Source organism: Equus asinus, chromosome 17 (genome assembly GCF_041296235.1).
Source record: "Equus asinus isolate D_3611 breed Donkey chromosome 17, EquAss-T2T_v2, whole genome shotgun sequence".
NCBI lineage: Eukaryota > Metazoa > Chordata > Mammalia > Perissodactyla > Equidae > Equus > Equus asinus.
In genome coordinates, this window is record NC_091806.1 from 36,488,952 (window position 1) to 36,513,507 (window position 24,556).

A 24,556-nucleotide genomic window follows, 5' to 3' on the forward strand; every position below is an offset into this window, starting at 1 on the left:
TGCCTATGTGAGGACTGGGGTGGCTTGCTGGGAGTCTTTCCTTAAAAGATCTCTTTTCCCCCCTTATTTTCTAGGAGCTTGCAGCACTCAGTAAAGACCTCAGTACATGCAGGGAACAGCTCCTTGAAAGGGAGGAAGAAATTGCCGAACTGAAGGCAGAGAGAAACAACACCAGGGTCAGTAGGTGCCGGAACTTGAGCCTCTGGGCCACTATCAGTCACTCTGGCTGGCTTTAAACTCGAAAGACGTCCACTCTACCTGGTTTCAAACACATTTTCGACATTTTCCCACGACTTAACTGATCGATCAGTTCAGCATTCTCATGCTTTTCTTGAAATTCATAGTTAAGAATTAGTATTTTGATCCATTTGAGGAGGAATTTCTCTAACTTTCTACTGGATTGAAAGCATTCACACTGGTTCAGCATGAGATGGAAAGGATTGATTTGCCCCGAATCCCAATGTGCAATTGAAGGTGTTGTTTAAACTTGCGTCTGTGTTGGCCTTTTCTCCCAGCTGCTGTTGGAGCACTTGGAGTACCTCGTCTCCAGGCACGAGCAGTCCCTGAGGATGACGGTGGTGAAGAGGCAGGCGCAGTCCCCCGCCGGCGTGTCCAGTGAGGTGGAAGTGCTGAAGGCACTGAAATTGTTGTTCGAGCACCACAAAGCTCTGGATGAGAAGGTACCGGCGGCCCCGGGGCCAGCCTTGGGCTGCGCGCTGTGCACCCGGCGGGCGTTGTGCGTGTGCAGCTTCAGTTTACTCTTAGTAGCTTCTGGAATTCTTGTCAACAAAGTTCTTCTGTAAGAAGACAGTTCTATATGGTTAAAAAGTATTAGTTGGCAGAAATGTTTTAGATTTTTGTTTGTTGTTTTTTCCTTTTTCTCCCCAAAGCCCCCGGTACACAGTTGTGTATTCTTCGTTGTGGGTCCTTCTAGTTGTGGCATGTGGGACGCTGCCTCAGCGTGGTCTGATGAGCAGTGCCGTGTCCGCGCCCAGGATTCGAACCGACGAAACACTGGGCCGCCTGCAGCGGAGCGCGCGAACTTAACCACTCGGCCACGGGGCCAGCCCCTGACATAAATGTTTTAAAATTTATTATATCCTGTTTATAGATTTGCTGTTAAGAATTGGGTAGTGTAATTTATTTAGGGAGAAGATTTTTCTCAAACTTAAAATTTAAAGCTGTTAATAGCAAGTTTCCATGACGGTAACATCAATGAGAGACGTTCCAGGTGTTCTGTGTTATATTCTGCTAGTGATAGGGTCACTGTACGCGAAGGCTTGGAGAAGTGTGCACCCATACACTCCACCCCTGCTGTTTTCAGGTGAGAGAGCGGTTACGAGTAGCACTTGAAAGATGTAGTTTGTTGGAAGAAGAATTAGGAGCCACACACGAGGAGGTAAGCTTGCTAAATCATTGTGTGCTTGGAATTGAGGGGTGTTAATTTTTACTTCTTAATTTTGAAAAAAGTATGATGCCTTAGTGGTGGATATCGCATGTTCTTTATCTTTCTGAATCTGGGTCATTTGAATGACTCGTAAACTAGACTTTTATTTCCAAGTTGCAAAAGTCTCTTAAGTACCCGGTTGGCCAGAGATGGTTCCCCTCAGGGTGGGTGACACCACCATGTGTTTTCTTTTTGTGTTATGGTTACAGTTTATAGTTATGTTTTTCCAAAAGAAGTTTGCTATCTTTACTTATTTCTTTGCTCTTATCCAATTTTTTTTGGTTTTAGCTAATGATTCTTAAGGAACAGAATAATCAGAAAAAAACACTCAAAGATGGGGTGCTTGACGTAAACCGCAAACAAGAAAATACACGGAGCACTAATGGAAAGGCAAGTCCGTGGGCTTTCTCTTTGTCGTCTCCTAGTTCCATCTGCCCGCAGTGTGCGTGCGGCACTGTTTGACAACTGTTGTCGAGCCCCGCTTCGAGCTTGAGTGTCGTGAGCGCTGTGCCGTCCAGCAGGTCTCGTAAATCAGCTTTGGTTTTACCTTCCTCCTGGAAGTCCTTTACTTCCTAGCTCACCAAACAAGCCTATTTAAGGATTTTTTCCCCCAGCAGCGATCTTCCAATGGTTCCTTAAGCCACGAGGAGGACCTTGCTAAAGTCATCAAGCTCCAGGAAGTCATAGATAAGCAGTCGAGAGAGCAGAGCCAGATGAAGGAGCGTCTGGCCGCCCTTTCCAGTCACGTCACGGAGCTGGAGGAAGACCTGGACACCGCTAGGAAAGCTCTCATCAAATCTGAGGAAATGAACACCAAGTTGCAGCGGGACGTCCGCGAAGTGAGTGGTGGTGGAGACGGCGCTGCCCTGGAGTCCCAGGGCTGGGCGGTTTGGGTTTGATCCTCGCTCATCTTGTCCCTCACACTCCCAGCACCCTCCAGCCTTTGGGTTACTGTATAAGTGACGGCCAAACAGAACAGCACTGTGAGGCTGTGGTAGGCGCCTCCCCATCTCTGTGGTGAGGCCTCCTTTCCCTGAGGTCTTCAGAGCTGGAGGACCCCCGGTCCAGCTGGTCTGTTAGCCTGCTGGCCGCGGCTCCCCGCCGTGCTGCGGTGTGGCTGTAGTGCCCTGGTCTGTGGGTCCCTCAACGTCCACGGCTTCCAGGCTGTCTGAATTTATTCTTCGTTATGCTCAGGTTTCCTTCTTGCTTAAGGGGAATGTTGGTATCGGTTGTCTGCTTGTTCCCTGAAAGTGATGTGAGCGTGATCTGCTGACCGTTAAGGGCGCGTTCCTGGCAGTCTTCCGGCGCTCTGACCTTCTGCTCTGCGAAGGGATGGGTGACGGTATTGAATGTCAGAGGTCGTACCACAGCGAGAGTGGAATTGGCTCACACTGTGCCGTGAGGAGCGTGCTGGAACAATATGCAGAAATAGACTCGTTTCCGGCACATGTTTCTGCACGTAGAATTATTTACGAGAATCTGTCTAACCATCGTTATAAGAGCAAATGAGGGCTGGATACTTTCTCTGGTGCTTCCTCCTGTCACTGCAGCCCGTCCTTTGTAAACAAACAGAACACACGCGCGCGCACCCCTGCGAGACCATCTCAGAGAGCCTGTCGGGAAGACCCTTCAGACCTTTTCACGTGGGTGCGGAGCAGCCGCACTGCCCCTTCAGCAACTCGGTGCGAGCAGTTTTCTGTAGGAATTCAAAACAAAGAAAAAGACTGCATTTATTACAGAACTTGTTTAGTTATATTGTTCTTTGGCAGCAGGAGGAGATTATTTATGTGGCGGAGTTTAATATGCAGAGGATTTCGAACTTCTTTAAGACCTGTCACTTTGAATATTAAGACGTGGCTAACATGAGTTCCTTAGTAAACAAAGAGGGACCTGAAATGGACTTTTAGGTTGGGGGACAGGAATGGCGCTATCAGAAAGTTCTGGTCCTGGTTTCAGTGTTCGATACTGTGTAATAGAATTTTGCTGCTGAATGAGGCATCAGAAGGTTGCATCCAATTAAATTGAACTTTGACTTCTGTTCCCATTTGTTAATGTTATTGCTTTAATTTTGTGGTAATTGCATGAGGTTTCATCCAACTTCTAGCCAAGAAAATGAGACTAGTGTCTCAGCATTGTGTCCTTGAGGGGCTTCGCCCCGTCCTGCAGGAGCGCACTTGCATTGTGAGGCACACAGAGGTCGTGTCTTCATTGTCAAGACCTTCACCTCCTGGGATTCTTGCAAGATTGGGCTATTTTATTATCCATTTTTCTGGGTAATCTTATGTAGAAAAGGATAAGCTTCGTAAACTGAGTGGCCAAACAGAGTAGGTGAATATTTATGAATATTTATGATATTTGAGATAGGTACATTGCCATTCACCTTGAAGGAAACTGGCATCTCTATCAACTTAATTCTGAGGACACTAATTTTATATTTGATTTCAAAATTAGAGTTTAGTCCAGTTTTTTCTCTCTTTAGCATTCACCTTTTTTCCGTCTGAAACACCTAATGTAGGCCATGGCCCAAAAGGAAGACATGGAAGAGAGAATCACTGCTCTGGAGAAGCGCTACCTCGCGGCGCAGCGGGAGGCCACCTCTGTGCACGACCTCAACGACAAACTCGGAAACGAAATCGCGCACAAAGACTCCGTGCATCGCCAGGTAGGGGATCTTACAGAGCTCTGTCTGGCTTTCACTGAATAATTACTAAGGCAGTTAAAGGCCTTTTTCCTGTGACTTCCATGTTGGAAACCAAGGCCCAATGTAAAGTTTTTGTAATCTTAGACTACTGTGTTCAAAAGGGTGAATGACTTCAACTGGCCAGTTTTAATTACTTAGGATTTGATTTAACCATTTTATGGAACTGCACTCCTTGCTTCTTTCTCCTGTTTTGTTTTGTTTTAAGTGAATGTTAATCTGTTGCTTGTTAGCGTTTTTACCAAAGGAGCAGAGTGGCAGAGAGCTGCAAGGCAGCGGCTGCTTGTTAACAGCTGGGTCAGTGTAATACATGGCGCGTTTAGAAATGCAGCCTGCAGGGAGAGTCTGCCCCTCCTGCGGTTTGCTGAGCCACGCTTGCTCCTGTTTCTCTGTAGCCCCAGAGAATCGAGTTAACCAGGAAACCCCAATTCAGCTTCTTGAAAATAAAGTGAGTTCATTTGGTGTATCATAAAGTGTATCATTAAACCCAAAATAAAAATAAAACATAAAATACTAGGAAGCCATTAACAATTTTATTGTGGAATACTGTTTGAGAGCTTGGGAGTTGTTCACACGGATGACTTTAAAGGGCAGACCACAAAATACTGTGGACAGTGTGATGCGTTTTCCAAAGGTTTTCAAGCGTAATATATTGTCTGTATGTCTACGGAGATACGTGCACACAGGAAGAGGAGAAAGCTGCTTAGGAGCAAATGTCCGCCTCTCAGGAACCTGAACTTACAGATGATTTTTAAAATTTTCTTTTTTTAAGAAGTTCTTGTCTAAATTTCCTACATTGAAGTTTTTTTTTAGAGTAGGAGGACTTTTTAAAAGAACAATGATACATTTACAAAAATAGCTTGACTAGCTTTTCCTTAGGCCGACTCTTCGAAGGTCTCTGTTTCAAAGGAGAAGGCCATCTTTTGGCTTACCTGCCCCTGGCAGTTGGCTGGAAGTAGTGTTACCGTCAAATCATGGGTCTGGTTATTTTTTAAAAAGGGTTAATAATGACTCTTCTTCCTTAGCTTGTCAATAAGAATGAGCAAGCTTCTACAGAAAATGGGTTTTCTTTCATGTATAGGAACTTTGTTTTTTGTTTTTTGTTTTTTTTTTTTTAAGAAAAAAGACTTCTTCAAAGATATTTAGGTAAAGCAACTACTTTGGCAGAGGGGCTTTGCACATTGAAATCAAGCCCAAACAGTGGAAGACGAGGTTCACTCTGAAGTGCCTGCCAGCACAGTGCTGCTTCTGTCAGAGCTGGTTTAGGAGATGTCTGCGTTTAGAGTTTTCCTCAGTTTGTCAATATGGAGATGGCCAGAAGATTTGGTCCATTTTGATGCTCTGCTCTCGTTTCGTAGACTGAGGATAAGAACCGCCGGTTACAAGAGCGCCTGGAGTTGGCGGAGCAGAAGCTGCAGCAGACCTTGCGGAAAGCAGAGACGCTCCCCGAGGTGGAAGCGGAGCTGGCCCAGAGGGTGGCCGCGCTCTCCAAGGTGCCGCCTTGGGTTCCCTTCTGGGGCCAATGTCGGGATTTTGATCTTGAGATGATTTCCCTGTGTGCCTTGTTTACCTTTTGTTCTTATGTCGGTGCACCTCCGCCCACGAAAGAGCTCAGATTGGTTCTTAGTCTTGCGTTGTCTGAGATTGGACCGCTTTTTAAATGTCCAGTGTGAGCCTCCTCTTTTGTTATCCCTGAACTAATTTCTCCCCAGTTTTGTCAGGTGTGTGCTGTTCATCCCCAGGCTGCTTGATCTAAGAGTCACTGCTGCTTAGAGTTAGTCAGCAACTCAAAGTGTAGGATGGAAGCTTTGTGTAGAAGGATAGACTTGGTCCCAGAAATAGGAAAACACCATTCTCATTTGTTTTACTTTTTCTTTTTTTTTTGCTAAGCAAGAGTCACCCTGAGCTAACGTCTGTTGCCAGTCTTCCCCTTTTTTGTATGTGAGCTGCTGTCACAGCATGGCCACTGGCAGATGAGTGGTATAGGTTTGCTCCTTGGAATTGAACTCGGGCTGCCAAAGCGGAGCACACCGAACTTAACCACCAGGCCAGCAGGGCTAGCCCTGCCATTTTCTTTTAAAGACAATGAAAATAAATTTGTAATAAACAAATTTTTAAGCAATTTATTCATTCATCTGTTCAACAAATGTTGACTAGGCGTATGCAAGACACGTGCCCTGCCCTCTCTATCCACAGGTGACTAGGCACCTTCAGAATGATGTTGTAGGTACTAGAAGCAGGTGGCCCGTACGGGAGGAGGAAGCACGTGATGACAGAGAGCCCAGCCTCCCTGGGCCTAGGGAAGGCTTAGCCTCCAGTGCCCGTGGGAGTCAGCCAGGCAGAGAAGCGGCCCCGGGCCAGGGGGCCTCCTGGCAGAGGCCTGTGTGGGCGCCTCCGTCAGTGGTTTCATGTCGCCTGGTTCGAGCTTAGTGAGCTGCTGGGGAGGGCACCCGTGGGAAAAGGGCAGGACAGGCACAGGCTGCTGCTGGTGAAAACTCGCCTTGGGTGGGTCAGATGCTGTCGAGTGCGCACAGGCCTCCCTCAGAGCAAGTTCATTGCTAACAGCTGTCGCAGAACCGCTTCTCTTCCTTCGTGATCTGCGTTTAAAGTGTCGGTTTCTTCTCTCCCCTGTCATCTCTCCTGTCCCTGGTTGGCATTATAGTCTGACCCTTGGTCTTCTGGAATGTCTGCTGCTAAGGAAGCTAAACTGTTCGAACTTACTGCCCAGCTCAGGAAGGTAGAACGTGTGCATTGCTCTCACTCGCGCTTGCTGCTTCCTGCTTTCCCTGCTGACTAACCAAATGTGATGTGAGGGTGGGGAGCATACGATCCACTGAAATTGGGCACGGGGTCGGGGAAGCACATTTCTCTCACCACATTTGTCACCAACACCAGTCCTGCCTCAGCGTCACCAACGTGAGAGGATTAACCGCTTCCCAGATGAGCACGTGAAGCCACGTAGGCTGTGTCGGGAGATGTAAGGAGACGCTTTCCGTCTCACGTGGTTGACAGTGGTGCACGCAGAGCATGTTCCGCTGGCTGCCGCCGCAGTGGCGTACAACATGCTGCCAGTGAAGCGGAGACACTGGTTGAACTTACACTGTGTTTGCTGACAGGCCGAGGAGAGACACGGCAACATTGAGGAGAGGCTGCGCCAGATGGAGGCACAGTTGGAGGAAAAGAATCAAGAGCTGCAGCGGGTACGTGTCCAGGCACAAGGCCGAGCGCCGAGCCCGGTGCGGGGGGACGTGCTCAGGCAGAGGAAAGCAACACCTCGTGATTCCACTTGTCCCGACGCGGACACCGGTCCCTTCTCCATCCTGTTATGTGTGTTTCGTTTGTGGCCTCATGTACGAGTCGTCTGCTGACAGGTGCATCCACCCCGGGGACAGTCATGCCAGCACTGCAGCAGGGGAAGAGCTTGGTGCCCGTAGGCCCTGCAGGGAGGTGGGTCCCCAGCCCGAGGAGGCCACTTGCTTCTCTGACCAGCTCGTCAGGGGACCTGCTCCAGGCGCCCCTGAAACCTGAGGTGCTGGCCTGGGGTCCCCGTGAAACTTAGAGTGAGGCGTGTTGTCCTAGATGACAGGTCCACTTGCTTAGGATATGGCACTGAAAGCCCAAATTCAGGTCACGGGCCTGACTGTCTCCCAAAGTACCAAAGTATGACTGCAGACACACAGGTGTGTGCAGAGGTGGGTATTGGCGAGGAAGAGGAGACCGTGACTGAGCTGTGAGCTGTGAAGAGAGTGTGCAGTGGAGGCTCGTGTCAGTTGAATCCTGAGAGAGTTTTCCCTGAGGAGTTGGTCAGGTGTCAGTGTGGAGCATCCAGGCAATGGAGCGAGTGGCCATCCTGCGTCCGGCTGGCACCCAACCTTACGACACCAATTCAAGGCCGTCCGATTTTATTTTCACCAGAAGCCCGTATTCTTGGGCGTGGACCGCAGACTTTCAAACATTCTGACTCCCTTCAGAAGATTGTGTCTTAGTCCTCTGCCTGCCCCCCATACGCACACGCGTAGCTCTTAGGCAGAGATTTTTATCCGTTTGGGGATGCACTTCCTTACTTTCAGAACTGTTGATAGAATTTGGAAGGACCAGTGTTGAGATAGGGGTGCCATTAATAAGTAAGGCAATTCCAAGTAAACGTTTAAGTTGCTTTGCTTTAAAAATATTTGAACACCGGTGCCTTATTGTGTGGTGTGCTGGGTCTCTCCAGATGGTGGTAGCTGCTGTGTGTGGGGCATGATTCTGAGAGCCTTCTGTTTGATTTGACCGTGACCCATGAGAAAAGGGAGATGCTGGCACCCGTGGTGGTCAGCTGAGGACGCTGAAGCACGGAGGGCTTGACTGTGTTGGCGATTCCCTGTGGGCTGCTCCTCCAGGCAGCGTGGCTTGAGCGCAGGTCTCAGCCCCTGAGCCATGCTGCCCTCTGCCCGGGAGCTGCCCACCGGCCTGGGGGACCCACCCTGACAGGTGCCGCCTGTTAGCCCTTCCTGTCCCCTCCACGTGCCCTTTGTATTTGTTCAGAATAAGGGGTGAAAACAAGCTTTTTAAGCCATGAAATTGATGATAGTTTTATAAAACACAGACTTAGCAACTTTATTTTTATGTTTTAAAATTACTCGTGATTATTTGTAATTTTTCAACATAAACGTTCATTACAAAAAATTCAAGTGATGTAGGAGTATAAAGAACAGGTGAAAGTCTCTGTCTCCACTGTTTTTTCCCCAGATGAATTTCTTTACCTTTTGCTTTGTGAGTTGAGTTCATTTTTTCCCCTGAATCCAGACGCAAGCTTCTGTTTACATGGGCAGATTCCTCCACTGGTGTGTGGATAAGCTGATCCCCTTGAAACTCTGCTGTGTCTGGGTGTAAATCTGCTCCTGGAGCCCACCCGACAGTCAGGGATGGGTGACGTTGCTGAGGCCCCGTGAGGGCCTCGTTTAAGGAGCAGTGGACGTTCTCATTAACGCTCTCGCAGACTTGGCCCTGCCTTTCTCTGCGCCTGTGAGGCAGTCCTGGTCATCGTGTAGACGTCCACTGATGGCGGAGGGCCGGAACAGCCCAGGGATGGCGGCACGGGTGACTCCACGGTGGGGGAAACGATCCTGCCTTTGCTCGCAGTGGCCAGGTTTTTGTTTCTCCTGTTCCAGGCAAGGCAGAGAGAGAAGATGAACGAGGAGCATAACAAACGCCTGTCCGACACCGTCGACAAGCTTCTGTCAGAGTCTGATGAGAGGCTCCAGCTTCATCTCAAAGAGAGGATGGCTGCCCTGGAAGACAAGGTGGGATGTCACACACCTCGCCGAAGGTTTCCCATCCTTTACAAAGAGATCGCCCATGTTCTGCTCCCCGGGAATGCTGCATAATGGTGGTTAACAGCCATTACAGGAAGTAGAAATGACTCCGTAAGGAGGAAAAAGTGCCAACTGTTAACCGCTCGCTGAATTAACTTCTCGTTTGTTATGTTCTTGCCCAATTGGTGTGTATGGAAGCTTGTTTACCATTCTTATTCTCTAGAGCAGGAGTTGACAAACTGTTTCTATCAAGGGCCAGATAGTAAAAATTTTAGGCTTTTACTAATTATGAGTAATTGAGCAAAATAATTTCATGCCTACTAATAATGAGCATGAAAGCAGCCGTTGATGACATGTGAGTGAGTGACTGTGTTCCAGTAGAACTTTGTTGACAGGGACAGGCCCTCGCTTGCCAGCCCCTGCACTGGAATCTTTTGCTGGGCCCGGCCCTCACCCCTTCGTTGCTCCTGCGTCGGAAGTTAATTTCTGTCTCATTTATAAACATAACGGTGTAGGAGAATGGTGTAAAATAAAGGCTTGGATCAACTGAAAGTGTTCCAGCTCCTCCCTCTCTCCCTCCATTCGGTTTGGAAAACGTCTGAGCAGGACTCATGCTCCTCTCATCATGGGGACACTTCAGCCATCCCCAGGGTGAAGGAGAGCCCTAGAATTTGTCAGAGAAGCTCTCATGGGCGACAGTTGCATTGGGCCTTGGCACGACCTGTCCCGACTACACGGGTGTCCCTAAAGATAACGGCCAGAGCCTGCCCTGAGGTGGGCACCGTGGTCACGCTCATTCGAGAGAGACCAGTGGTCATTACTAATGACGTGAGGGTCCTGTTACACAGAGCCCGTCAGGAAAGGCGTTATCAGAGACCACACAGGGCGCTTCCCCCTTTCCTCCTTGATCAGTGGGCCAACCTTAAGGGAAGAATACTTTTACCTTAGATTTAAACTGTACATTTGAAACTTATGTCAGGTTTCCCAAGTGACCGATGAATTGTAAAATCTAAAAGCTACTATAGACCAGTTTAACGGATGCAGATAGGCCTACACCATGGGCTTGACATGCTTACTTAGAAAAATCCATCACGGAGGTAGTAGGTTCTGTATTTACAAATTATCATTAGAAGTTGCGATGGTCTCACTGTTGCATTTCACTCTAATACTGCTCATGAGTACGTTCACGTGGCCCCTTTTCCGTGGTACTTTATTGTCTTAGACAGAAATGTAGCCATACTATTATGTGAAACGTTTTCAAGAATCAACACTAAAGGACTCTTCATCTTTTGCAGAATTCTCTATTACGAGAAGTTGAAAATGCAAAAAAGCAGTTAGAAGAAACGCAACATGATAAGGTACTTAAATCTCTAAATCATTGAGAAATCCGTGAATTGAGCGAGTTCACTGTTGCTATAACTACTACAGACGTTGGGTGAAGTGGAGTCAAACTTTCCTGCTGTAAGATTTATGGCACTCCTAGAGTTGTGCGTGAATGCGTTTGTGTTGGCGGTGGATGTTAAGTCTGGCAGCGGGTAGGGATCAGAGTTCTGAGTCCTTTCTGGGTTCATTTGGAAGCTAAAACCTTAGCACAAACCTGTCCTCTAGAACTGTGCTGTGCAACAGAAATGTAATGGGAGCCACATGTATAATCTAAAATTTTCTAGTAGCCACATTTAAAAGTGTAATATGAAACAGGTGAAATTAGTTTTACTTAACCTGATAGAGTCAAATGTTATTTTATCATGTCATTAATATAAAAGCTAATGAGGTGCTTTACATTCACTTTTTCATAGTGGGTCTTTGAAACCCGCTGTGTGCTTTATAGTTACAGGACATCTCAGTTTGGACCAGCCCCATTCAGGTGCTCAATGGCCACGTGTGGCGAGTGGCTGCTGTATGGGACAGCATAGATCTAGAAGGTTATAGGTGACTTAAAAAGTTTTTTGTCAGTTTTCCTTACTGTTTTGACGTGTACAAAAATGAGATTGGACGTACAAATGAACAAATGATTCATGAATGAATGAATGTGTGCTCGATGTGAGACAAAGACAATACAGAAAGGAAAAAGACAACACAGGGAAGTATGTGCAGTAGAAGGTGAGTATTGTTCGCCTCTCCCCGTCCCCACATCTCTCTACAGAATTAATAATTGTTAATGACTCGGTGTTTCGCCTCTAAAAACTTCTCTTTGACTAAGACATGACTTTTTATTCATCAGGGTTTATAAAGCTAATTTGGTGGTCTGAGTGTTTATGTTTACTATAGGACTCTCGGAGAAAACGTTCTCAGAACTAAAATACTTGATATTTATAACTGCTAATTTAACCTATTATGGTTATGTTCAACATTTGATGCAAATAATTTTAAATCCTGAAGGAGACAGCTGCAGTATGTGTCATTTGCTGTTTTGTAGGATCAGCTCGTACTGGACATCGAAGCCTTGAGGGCTGAGCTGGACCAAGCGAGGCTGAGAGGCGCGTCCCTTCACCACGGGTACGACACTCACGCGTTCACAGACACTCTCCAGCACCTGCTGTGTGTGTTCGGGGCGCTCGCAGACGTGCTCTGGCATCTGCCGTGTGTGTACAGGGCGCTCACATGCTCACAGACGTCCTCTGGCACCTGCCGTGTGTGTACAGGCCACTCATGCGCTCACAGACACTCTCCAGCACCTGCCGTGTGTGTACAGGGTGCTCGCACACTCACAGACGCACTCCAGCACCTGCTGTGTGTGTACAGGGCGCTCACACCCTCACAGACACTCTCCAGCACCTGCTGTGTGTGTCCGGGGTGCTCACAGACATGTTCCAGCACCTGCCGTGTGTGTACAGGGCGCACACATGCTCACAGACATGCTCCGGCACCTGCCATGTATGTACAGGGCGCTCACATGCTCACAGACGCACTCCGGCACGTGCCACCTGTGTACAGGGCGCTCACACGCTCACAGACGCACTCCAGCACCTGCCATGTCTGTACAGGGCACTCATATGCTCACAGACCCACTCCAGCACCTGCCATGTGTGTACAGGGCACTCATACGCTCACAGACGCACTCCAGCACTTGCCGTGTGTGTACAGGGCACTCACATGCTCACAGACGCACTCCAGCACTTGCCGTGTGTGTACAGGGCGCTCACACGCTCACAGACATGCTCCGGCACCTGCCATGTATGTACAGGGCGCTCACATGCTCACAGACGCACTCCAGCACCTGCCGTGTGTGTACAGGGCGCTCACATGCTCACAGGCGCACTCTGGCACGTGCCATGTGTGTACAGGGTGCTCACGTGCTCACAGACGCACTCCAGCACCTGCCGTGTGTGTACAGGGCGCTCACATGCTCACAGGCGCACTCTGGCACGTGCCATGTGTGTACAGGGTGCTCACGTGCTCACAGACGCACTCCAGCACCTGCCGTGTGTGTACAGGGCACTCATATGCTCACAGACCCACTCCGGCACCTGCCATGTGTGTACAGGGCACTCATACGCTCACAGACCCACTCCGGCACCTGCCATGTGTGTACAGGGCACTCATACGCTCACAGACGCACTCCAGCACCTGCCGTGTCTGTACAGGGCACTCACATGCTCACAGATGCACTCTGGCATGTGCCATGTGTGTACAGGGTGCTCACGCGCTCACAGACACACTCCAGCACCTGCCATGTGTGTGCAGGGTGCTCACGTGCTCACAGACGTGCTCTGGCACCTGCTGTGTGTGTACGGGGCGCTCAGACATGTTCAAGCGCCTGTCGTATGTGTACAGGGTGCTCACACCCTCACAGACGCACTCCAGCACCTGCCGTGTGTGTACAGGGCGCTCACATGCTCACAGGCGCACTCTGGCACGTGCCATGTGTGTACAGGGTGCTCACGTGCTCACAGACACGCTCCAGCACCTGCTGTGTGTGTACGGGGAGCTCACGCACTCACAGACACGCTCCAGCCCCTGCCGTGTGTGTACAGGAACACATGCAGGCCACAGGGGCAGCCAACTGAACACACTGCCTGGCCTGAGCTCAGGGAGCCTGGAGCTTCAGAGCAGGCCGGAGGGCAGAGGACAGCATCATCCTGAAGGTTAGGTTCTGGTACCTTGGAGGTTCCCGTCACGTCCTTGACTCAACTCAGAACTGCAGGAGGAGGTGGGGCCGGGGACGATTGATTAGTGTCGGGCATATGAGTCTGAGGCACCCGGCAGAGTGTGGGCGTGATGGTGTCGGGATCGGAGGACAGAGCCCAGGGTGCCAGAGGAAGCCTCATCCACCTGGGAGTGACGGTCGCATCCTTGAGGTGAAAGAGAAGGCTGCGGAGAGCCTGCGCTGCTGGAGCGGGAGGATGCCCTGACGTTCGCGTGTCTGGTGCGGCACTTGGAGTCTGTATGTTTTTAAGAGGCTGAGAGTTAACGGCGTGGTGCTCGCAGATCTTTCGAGGCGTGACTGGGCCGGCTGCTGCGGGAGTGAGCCCCCTGGCTCGGCGTGAATCTACCAAGTTGCCCGGCATCCTGAGTTTTTCTTCCTCATCGTGGTAGAGGCGGTAATTCTCATTTAGGTGATTTACTTCTTTGTAGAAAATGGTCATCAAGTGAGAGTTACGCTTTAGCAATAGTTATCGAAGGGCTTACCTGGTGGCAGTGACTGAAACACAGGAGACGGGCCCCTGCCTCCAACACGACTCAGGAGGAAGCTCCCAACCTCTGCAGGTGTTACGGCATTTGCCAAGTTAGGACATCCTGAAGGTTTAGGGTATCTTGCGGCTGTCCCTGCCTAACCCACTCCTAGAAACTAGAGGAGAAATCAGCGAGGACAGAGAGGCAGAGCCAGAAGCTTCCCCTGACGCCGAACCCGCTGGAAGGTGGAGTTTCGAGGAGGAGAGTGTGCGCTTCAGAGAGCGAGGTGCAGAGGAGGACCAGTGCAGGGAACAGGCACTTGCTTTCTGCTTCAGGTCCTCGCTGGTGGAAGGCTCGTGTTGTTAGAGCGCTGCAGGCGGACCCGCTGCTCGGGATTGCAGGCGTGTGTGCGAGGAGGCTCTCACAGGCACGTGGGTGAAGAGGAAGTGGACACGCGTGTGTGACTCTTGTGGAAGTCGAGTCCTGAAGGGAAGGGAGCCGGTGTAGGAGCTTGAGGGGGTGGCAGAGCTGGGGGCAGTTTTTCCGATGGAGACGTCTTGACATGTTTGCCGGTCCCAGGTGTGATGTTAGAGGTGAAAGACAAGGAGAGAAAGGAGCTATTTGCCCTGGTAGTGCAGAGGTGGCAGGAGGGGATGGCCAAGGTCACCTGGGGCGGAGTGGTCTGAAGACAGTGGGCAGGAGAGGCTGCATGCGGAGGGAAGGGCTTTGTTTCAGGGAGGCAAGGCTAGAGGCTGCATGTCAAGTGGCCTAGAAGAGAGGTGGTTGGGAGCTGTAGAAACGGGGGGAAGACCAATCACAGTAGGCGTGGAAGGGCCTTGGGTGGACTGAGGAGAAGGGGTCTGGCAGGCAGGGCAGGCTCAGCTCATTTGGTGTGACTCCACGGTGAGATCGGTCATCTTGTTTTTGTGATCTTCTCCATGAGAAAAGGTAGTCTAGATTGAGGAGTGGAAAAGCACGGTGATGGGTGGCCTTCCATAAACAGATTGGCCATATAGAAGAGAGGCTTCAGCAAGTGATCAGCTGCAGGGTGGTGGCGTGTCAGGAGGCAGGTAAGCCTGGGAAGGGGTGTCAGAATCGGGAAGCATTTGTGCTTCCCGAACCATCCAGAGGTACACGCAGGATTTCAGGTGCATCGCTTTCATCTGCCGTTGAACCGTCTCACGGCCCCAGAGCAGTTGGGCTGGAAGTCACCCTGAGGGAGAGACAGTGTCGTGAGGAGTAAGGGGTAGAGGAAGTAGGGCTGGGTGTGCTCCAAGGGGAATTCCAGACTTGGAGATCTTCGAACAGGCAGGAAATCTCGTGTAACGCTACAAGAAGGGATTTCTTTAAAAAGATGTCGAGAGGTGTGTACCAAAAGTAGATGAGTTGGCATGTCAGCCTGGCCCTGTCCACGATCGGGTGGGGAGGCTCGAGGGGTCCCCTGTCTAACTGGCTTTAATCAGATGAATGGACTCTGTCTTCTCAGATCGTAAGGCCTCCTGAAAATGAAGGCAGCCAGCCTTCTTTCCAGAGAACAGGGAGGCCCTTGGTGGCGGGCCAGGACTGAGGTGTGGCTGGGGTGCCCACGGTCAGGGCTGAGCACTGGGCTGGGCTGTGCCCTCCTCGCCTCTGCTCACCAGTTCCTCTCCAGGGCCTCTCCTAGTGACTCTCTTGAGCGTCTCCCTCGCGGGTGCTCAGGGCCCCAGTCACTGGTTCAGGGGACTGTTTTAGCCGGGCGTGTTGATTGTCTGTCAGTCTGATTGCACGCAGTCTCTGCTTTTGGTTCGGAATCCTCAAAGCGTCCTGCCCAGCCCGGTTCATACCAGCCCGAGCTGTGGTCAGAAGGGCTTCTGCAGCCGCTCCCTCCGAGGGGCCTGTGGGAGCGCTTCAGACAGTGCCACGCAGAGAGAGGAGTGTCGGTGTCCACCAGCCTCACACTGCGGCGCCTGGCACAAATGGGAGAGTGACCGTGGAAGGCCGCAGGTGGGGGTGGGGTGCTTCCTGGTGGGTCGAGGAGAAGGCCGAGCAGAGGCAGGGCTGAGCACCCCTCTGCGGGCCCTGACATGGGTGACGGATGCCTCTTCCACGGCCCAGACAGCTGGACCCCATCCTCTCATTTCCAGGTCTGCAGTGGCAGCATTGGCTTTCCTAGGTATGGAGTGTCCCCGCTGGCGGGGCTGAAAGGCTCAACGCTGACGGGAGCGACAACAGAGGTGCCTTCCTTGGAGTCCTTTTTCTGTGAAATTACGTGTTTTCCAAATTGACAGCTTCTGGCTTGACTAACAAACTTAGTTCACTTTTCTTATCTAATAATGACCTTTTGTTTTCCATCTTTCAGCCGACCCCACTTGGGCAGTGTCTCGGATTTCAGGTTCCCTGTGGCAGACGGTCCCGCAGACGCCTCCAGCAGCAGCGCGGTGTTGCGGCGCCCCCAGAAAGGCCGCGTGGCAGCCCTGCGGGATGAGCCATCCAAGGCAAGGCCCTCCGTCCTCGCTGCCCGTGAGCTGCCGGCCCTCGGGCGCGTCTCCTGCTCGTCCCGTGACTTTGAGACTTTGGGGATTCCAATGGTCATAGGTCGCCTTCTCTCATCCCCTCCCCCCATTTTCCTTTTTCTGGCTAAGAGTTTCGTTTTAGGCATGCTTTTCTCTGAAGAACAAGTTTTGATAGAATATGACCTACTCTTAAGTGCAACGTAATGTAATTAGTACGGTTTGGAAGCAGCGATAAGCGTGAATGAATGCGTGTATCCGTCATCTTTTAGTGAGAAGAATTCACATTGGGAAGTTTAAATACCTTCCTACTTGTGTCTGTTTAACAGCACATCTTTATCTACTTCTGCGTATTTTTATTTACAGCACCCGTATTCAGTGCACACCTGGTTTGGGCCAGGCGTCATTATAGACTAGGGCTCCAGCAGTGAATACAGGCAGAGAAGATGCCCACACCGCCAGGGCGCACGTTCTAGTGAGGAGCCAGCGTGCGTGAGAAGTACAGTACGGGCTGTGTGTCAGTTTCCTCTCACTGCGGTCACAGGCTGCTGCGAGCTCAGTGGCCTAAAGCAAGGAGCAGTTAGAGTTCACAGGTTCCGTGGGCTCGGGGCTGTGAGCAGGACGGTTCGGGCTCAGTTCTCCTGAGGTTGCAGCCGTCCGGATTCTCACCTGGGGCTGAAGAGTGCACTTCCAGGCTCACTCGCCTGGCTCTGCCTGGGCCCTCTCTGGGGGCTGCTTGAGTGTCCTGGAAAGATGACCGCCAGCTTTGCTCCGGGCTCATTCTGAGAGAGAGCCAGGAGAAAGCCCCAGCCTCTGAGGCCCTGGTCTGGAGGCAGCACACCTTCACTTGTCCTGCACTCGGTGCGTTAGAGTGAGTTAGCGAGTCCTGCCCTCACTGTGGGCCAAGGGAGGAGTGTTAGAGAAGTGTGGACGTATATTTAAACCACCACAGGGTTTCCGATGGTCATAAGCAGGGAAAGGAAACCCGGGGTACCCTGAGCTGTAGGAGGGGAATGATAGTTTTAAGTAGGGTAGCCAGCGAGGTCTCACAGGGACGGTGACATTTGAGCCAAGGAAGGGAAGGAACCATTTGGAGATATTAGAAGGTCATGCCAACACGATGTGCTGATGGGTTGAATATAGAGTATGAGACAAAGAGGCGAGTGAGGCCCCCGAGGGCCCGGGCTTGAGCAGCTGGAGGCTGGAGGCTGTCTCCTGCGATGAGGAAGACTGCGGGGCAGGGGCGACGAGTGGAGCCTGGCCCTGATCAGGTCGACAGCCCTATCTGCTGTCCAGGTGGACGTGTCAGGTAGGCAGTTGGATATTCTGGCCTGGAACCCAAGAGAGAAGTCTCGACTAGAGATAAAGATGTGGGGGTCATGACCATACAGATGGTGTTTAAAGGTGTAAGATGAGATCAAGTCCAAAGTGGGTGCCTGTTGATAGAGATGAGCTTCCAGGATAGAGCCGTGGGCCACTCCAAAATTGAGAGGTTGGGGAGACTGAGAAGGGACCGGCAGGAGACTAAAGAGTGACAAGGAGGTAGGCAGAAACCCGGGACCACGGGGCCTGCAGCCGAGTGAGCGAGATGCTCAGGGAAGAGGGGAGAGCAGCAGGCCTGGGCCTGCCGATGGGCCAGACGAGAGGGCAGTGGAGGTCAGTGGCAGACTTCTTAAGGTGGGCGCTTTGATCCTGGAGCAGCTCTGCGGGAGGGGAGGTGAGCAGGAGGCGAGGAGGTGGAGGCGGAGTCGAGGCGGCTCTGGAGACCTTTTACTCATCGGGACGGAAGTGCAGTGGTGGCTGGAAGGAGACGTGGCATCCAGGTTCCGTGGGTTCTGGTGTGTTATCTGAAGGAGGGAGAAGGGAGCAAACCTTCTCAGGCTGATGGGAGTGGGCCAGTAGAGAATCGATTACCCCGAGAGAGGAAGGGAACACAGCAGGCGAGCCTGGAGTCAGCCAGAGGGGGTGCGCCTCGTGCCCAGAGGTGGGGCTGGCCTGGGTGGGGGCCCAGGTACCTGGCCGCGACCTCAGATCTTGGGAGGGGAGGTGGAGTGCATGGGTAAAGGCCCGGGGGACGGGGAGATAAGCCAGCAGGGCATCTCAAGTCTTGTGGTTGCTCTGATGTCGTGTCAGTGAAGTGGGAGGCAGGGCCCTGGGCTCAGTGAGGACGGGAGAGGAAGAGATGGAGGCTTCGAGAGAGGGGCTGAGACAGCGGCACAGGATGGGTCACGTGGCCCCGGCGCGCATGCCTTCTCTGTGCGCATTCTGATTGCAAACGGTACCCCTCCATCACGCGAGAGAGGAGTGGCTCGGCACAGAGGAGGCTTTTCTCCGAGAGCCTCAGTTCTCTAGAGAACGTGGTCTGCCAGCTCGCTCTTCCCTGGGTGTTGAGAAGAGTGCGTCCGACGGCTGCCCTGCTGTCTCCTTCTGCCCCTGCCTGCTGCTGTCTGTGCTCGTTCACACCGGGCTCAGAAGAGGGAGGATTGGGGAACTCCAGTGAGGTGTGTTACTCGATAACACTAGTACAGTGGTGTGGCAACTGCAGTGAACACAGCTGCCGTGGATCTAGTGAACTTTTTACTTCCCATTAGCGTGGCTGATCGTGCCATGTTTTGTGTGTGTGTGGTTTTGGTTTTTGTTTTTGCTGAGGAAGATTAGCCCTGAGCTAACGTCTATGCCGGTCTTCCTCTGTTTTATATGTGGTTCGCTGCTACAGCGTGGCCAACTAGCAGTGTAGGTCCAAACCCGTGGATTCAGGCCACCGAGGCAGAGTGCACCGAACTTAACCACTATGCCACAGGGCCGGCCCCCCCGTGGTGTATTTTTCTAATTTTCAGTTTTTGTTTGCACTCGGTCTTGTCACCATTGTGAATAACGTCATGGAAATGCCTTGTGTCCACAGTGAGATGTGACTGTTACCAGGCAGTCTAAGTAATCGACTGTCCTGCCCCTGAAATACTGCCTGCTTGATACATGTCAGCAACTTACAAGCATGGCCTATTTTTCCAAAATCTTTTGGGCTTCTATTTAAAAAATATTTAAGTTTCTGCTAGGTTTACTGTAAGTTGCTGTAACTTGGTTGTTATTTTCCATCTTTGCTGAGATTTGATTTTCTTGTTTCTAGGTACAGACTCTTAATGAACAGGATTGGGAACGTGCCCAGCAAGCGAGTGTCCTGGCCAACGTGGCGCAGGCCTTCGAGAGTGATGTGGACGCGTCCGACGGCGAAGACGACAGGGACACCATCTTCAGCCCAGCTGGCCTCTTGTCCCCCAGTGGGCAGGCCGATGCCCAGACGCTGGCCATGATGCTTCAGGAGCAGCTGGACGCCATCAACAAGGAGATCAGGTACGTGGGCTTGTGCATAGCACCACAGACACCGTGCATGTCTCTAAAGAATTGTATGCTACCTAGGACAGTCTGGAAGAAATACTGTGGACGTATTCTACGCGTCCCATGATAGTAAACTTGGTTCAATCCTGTTTGAATAGTTTTAAGTTCTGAGGTTGCCCTTGATTGGAAAGTTCAGTTGACCGGGCGTTCTCGCCACAGTTGTGGTGTGGGTACACTTGTGTACACAAGATCTTGCAGAAGGGTGAAAGGGGTTCGGTCCGTTCCCCCACGAGCCGATGACACAGCTGGAGAGCGTTGCCGGGGAGCTCAGTGTCCACCTGTGCCGCTCTGGATCCCAGGCCGGGTTCCAGAGACGGCCGGGGTGCAGAGAGCTGAGCGCACATCGGAGGAGGCCTCCCTGCTCCGAAGTGCAGAGGGGAGCTGTGGTGTGGGGCAGGGCACCATGGAGAGCCAGGAGGAGGTGGACTGGCCTGGCGCCCTTGTGGGTAAGAAGCAGGACTCTTTTCACGGGCAGTGCCAGGTGGCGGGTGACTTACGAGGAGAAACGCCAGAGTTCAGTCCACTGGCAAGCGAAGGTGAAACATGCAGTAGGAAGCGGGAGGGAGAGTTTCCTGCCCCCCTCCAGCCTGAGTGTCCCCCAACTCTGAACCCTGCGGGGGGCAGGGAGCTGGGGCAGCGTCCACCTGCCGCTTGTGCCTCCTCCAGCGCTGAAGAGGGCCCTCTTGTGTGTCTTTCAGAGCCTCACGTTTTCAGGTGTGTCACCCAACCACCTGGAACAGAAAGCCGAGGTTTTCAGATTGGCAAATTCCCACTCCTACTTGCGTTTTCCTCTGTTAAACTAATAGAATGTGAAAATTGGTTCATTACAAGACAGTGGTCGGGGCAGGCCCCATGGCCGAGTGGTTAAGTTCACGCGCTCCGCTTTGGCGGCCCTGGATTTCACCAATTTGGATCCTGGGTGCTGACACAGCACCGCTCTTCAGGCCATGTTGAGGCGGCATCCCACATAGCACAACCAGAGGCACTCACAACTAGAATCCAGCACTATGTACTGGGGGCTTTGGGGAGAAGAAGAAGAAGAAAGAAGGCGACGATTGGCAACAGTTGTTAGCTCAGGCGCCCATCTTTAAAAAAAAAAAAAGACAGTGGTCAAAGAATGGTTTGAATCCTAACCTCCTCAGTGTTTCAGAGGTGTTTTCTTTCGAAAGCCTCTTAGCAGTTATAACAGTAAATTTACAAGACAAAGGGCCGACTGTTGGGTTCAATCCAAAGACTTGCCCGTCCTGGGGGGCTGGCCCCATGGCCTAGTGGTTAAGTTCCTGAGCTCCGCTGCAGGCGGCCCGGTGTTTCGTTGGTTTGGATCCTGGGCGCAGACATGGCACTGCTCATCAAGCCAAAGACTTGCCCGTCCGAGGGGGGATTAAGAGGCCTTAGGTCTGGGGTGCAGGGTGACAGGGAGCCCAAGATCTGCCCTGTCAGGCCTGAGGCAGCTGTGGTCCGGTCCTGCATGCACACAGAGACCAGCCGTGTGCCAGGGACCCTGCAGGAGGTCCGGGCAGAGTTGCTGCCAACATTTTGTTCTTGTCAAGCTGACACAGACGCCAAGTGCCGGTTCCTGCGCAGAGCCTGCGGGAGGGAAGGAGGGGCAGAACTAACCCAGGGAGAGCTGTAGGCTCTGCAAGGAAGGGGTGTGCGGCCTGCAGTCTGCCTCCGTAAACCACGGTTCGTGTGCTGTGTTCAACCCGGCAGAGCCCGGAAGACTGCCTTTCCCCATCGCTGTGGGAAACACGAAAGGATTATAAACGTCAGCTTTTATTTTTCACAGTGTATTGCTAAGTAAAATGGGTTCTTCTTTAGGTAGCAAGTTGACCTGATATAAATGGTAAATTCTGTCCACTGCCTTGGTATCAATAACAGAAAGTACTTTCAGAATATATAAGTAGAACTTTAATTGGACAGGTTACTGCAAGGTTACTACTAATTTAATATTAGAGTAATGATTTGCATAGTCAAATATTAAAACTGCTGTTTAAGCATCCACTATACAGTAGGAGAGAAGAGCTTTAATTACGAATTTCCAAATTAATGCAGCATGGTTGACGTGAATTCATTCAGATGAGGCTGGTGGAGAATTCTGTCAAATAATACAAACAAAATACTTTTGTTCGAACTCAACCTTTAAAAAAAAAAATCAATGTTTCCGTCTAGTCTAGAGACTTAAGTGTTGGGAAACTCCTGATTGCTTTGTAAATTGATTTTTTGATTATATCAGAGTTCCCAGTTTCCAGTCAAAAAAACCGATAGGTAAATGTGCAGCTGTGCCCTGAGAAGTGGGAATGTCGGAGCTGTAAAATTCAAACATCTCGTTGTGTGGTAAGAGAGTTGCCAACTAGCCCCTCCAGACTTGTGGGGTACGTAAATAAAATCAAACGCGAGTGATCAGAGATAGTTGGTAAGACTCAGTGGAAGGTGTACTTTGTGCTGTTCCGAAGCCGTGTGTGTTAAAGAGAGAAAAAGTAGAACGTTTTTGCTGAAGTGTTCATTGTTGGAGCAACCGTCATTGGAGTTTCCTTACAGTAATGCAAGCACCGATTTTTTCATCTGAACCCGTTAATCTGTCTGCTAATGAAGGAAGGATGACTGTTTTGTTTTTACTTTAGGTTGATAGAGGAAGAAAAGGAAAACACAGAGCAGCGGGCGGAGGAGATTGAGTCTCGAGTTGGCAGTGGGAGTTTTGGCAATCTTCGTCGTTTTAGATCAGTGAGCTCCATTCCCCTCTACCCTGCCTCCTCGCTCGCCGGCTCCTCTCCTCCGAACAGTGGCCGGTCCACCCCGCGAAGGATTCCGCACAGCCCAGCTCGGGAGGTGGACAGACTAGGTATCATGACTCCGGTAAGGATTTGTCTTTTCTTGTGCTGTCTCCCCTCGCCCCCGACACACCTGATTTAAGTCTTGGACACCATGAATATGCTTTATTTTTAACCTGGAAGAAAATCAGGTACACTTGTTATGCTCAGAGGTTTGAGATTTTTAAAACCAACTCATATTTAATCATTCAACAATAGCATGGTGACAAATTAATTTTAATATTGGGGTGATGCCTGAACTCCAGAGAAGTTTTCACTTGTTCAGCTCTGAGCGTGGTCAGCTCTGCAGGGTTCGGCAGCTAGGGGGGTATTTTTGTTTTCCAGCGATAGACAGTGTAACAAAAGTAAATACAGCAGCCATCGTAACATATAGGAAAATGTGCAGAGAGAGTCAGTGCTGTCTGTCTTTACGTTCGGGATGCCTGACTGGAGGGTACAGAATATGCCGTCAAAAACAAAACTGAAGAAAAAGCTAAATCGGTCCTCTTAATAATGCCCTCGGTGGCATGCTTGGCACCGGTTCTGCAGGTGAATCCAGGGTGGCGTGAGTGAGAGCGCGCTGCCGCTTGGCCTCCCCGGGGAAGCGCGGGGCTGCGTTCGTGCGCAGCCTCTGGAAGTGCAGGGACCGCGACAGCGTGCTGCTCTAAAGAATAGTGCCTAGCTTTCTCACGTGTTTAGTCTGGGTTTTGTGAATGCATGAAATCATGTTGACAGCGTTCTGCTTTCTAACTGCGCTTCCGTTCTCATTTCTTCTGCTACCACCCATTTTCGTTTTTAGTTGCGTTGTTAGCCTGCATGTAATTAAATGAACCGTGAATCGCTTTAGTAGCGTCCGAAATGGTAACTAGTCCATTTCGCGGTGTTTTGACATAGTATTTTTATAATTTACATCGTTAGCTCATTAGCTGATATTTTAAGCTCTTTGACAATTTCATGCTTATTTCCTTTCAGAGAATTTGTAAAAACAGTTCTGTTTTTCTTTTTCCTTGTTTTTGTAGTTGTGTGTGCCGGCTGACGCTGTGTCTGCTTCCGTGTTTAGTTTTGATTTCCTGTGTCATCCTTCTGTTTATTTTGTCACTGTTAGTCCAGGCCTCAGCCCGCGCTGTGACACCCCCTCCACGGGGTGCTCAGGGAACCGCCACAGTGGGGGCCATGGTGTGTGTGGGGGGGCCATTGGGGCTCATTAGTGGGGTTTCTGCGTTATCTTCGTTTCTCATGACATAGTGTCTTTTTCCCTCAGTAGTGATACGTTTTTACTGCTGTGTCACTGTACAACAGATGTGGATACAGGCATGATATCGCTGGATCAGAGTGCTTTTATTCAAACTGTGTAGGGTTTGTATAATTCAGAAATGAAATCTTTTATATATACAGAGATAATCCACCAAGTATAGAATTAACGGAAACTTGACACAAACAGTATACCTTTTGGTTTTGATGCTTATATTCAAGACTGTAAATTTCATCAACTTGTTGGACATAAACAATTAATGCCTTTAATAGACTATTTTTTAAATTCACATATCTCATAGGAATCATAGAATGTGAAGATTCCACCTGCTATTCTGCTAGCTTTTATCCTTACGTATTTTCACAGGGTACCCTGCTTTAATCCAAAAATTTGTGTTTGAGAAATTTTAAATCAATTTCTAGGTAAGAATTTTATATGAATGACCAATAGGTGATTAATAACTAAAAGTAGGTTTGTTCAGTTTTATAGTAAGTCTTGCAATAACTTCCTCATCAACTAAATTGATGTTTAGAGACATGTTTTTCATTAGGGCAAACTA

General features: G+C 50.5%; 1 protein-coding gene across 2 annotated transcripts in view; it reads left to right on the forward strand.

The window, feature by feature from the left end:
- LOC106829618 (liprin-alpha-1-like) overlaps window positions 1-24,556 on the forward strand; it is an 85,025-nt gene that overhangs the window by 24,105 nt on the left and 36,364 nt on the right. The window contains exons 2-16 of one of the 2 annotated variants that reach the window (XM_070487891.1): window positions 75-176; window positions 516-680; window positions 1,325-1,399; window positions 1,736-1,837; window positions 2,065-2,286; window positions 3,963-4,109; window positions 5,504-5,638; window positions 6,808-6,882; window positions 7,262-7,345; window positions 9,299-9,430; window positions 10,738-10,800; window positions 11,859-11,938; window positions 16,395-16,530; window positions 19,670-19,893; window positions 22,560-22,791. In XM_070487891.1, coding sequence (XP_070343992.1) covers window positions 75-176; window positions 516-680; window positions 1,325-1,399; window positions 1,736-1,837; window positions 2,065-2,286; window positions 3,963-4,109; window positions 5,504-5,638; window positions 6,808-6,882; window positions 7,262-7,345; window positions 9,299-9,430; window positions 10,738-10,800; window positions 11,859-11,938; window positions 16,395-16,530; window positions 19,670-19,893; window positions 22,560-22,791 — 1,974 coding nt within the window. The remainder of the gene's footprint in view (window positions 1-74; window positions 177-515; window positions 681-1,324; window positions 1,400-1,735; window positions 1,838-2,064; window positions 2,287-3,962; window positions 4,110-5,503; window positions 5,639-6,807; window positions 6,883-7,261; window positions 7,346-9,298; window positions 9,431-10,737; window positions 10,801-11,858; window positions 11,939-16,394; window positions 16,531-19,669; window positions 19,894-22,559; window positions 22,792-24,556) is intronic. The other variant, XM_070487892.1, reaches the window with a different exon arrangement.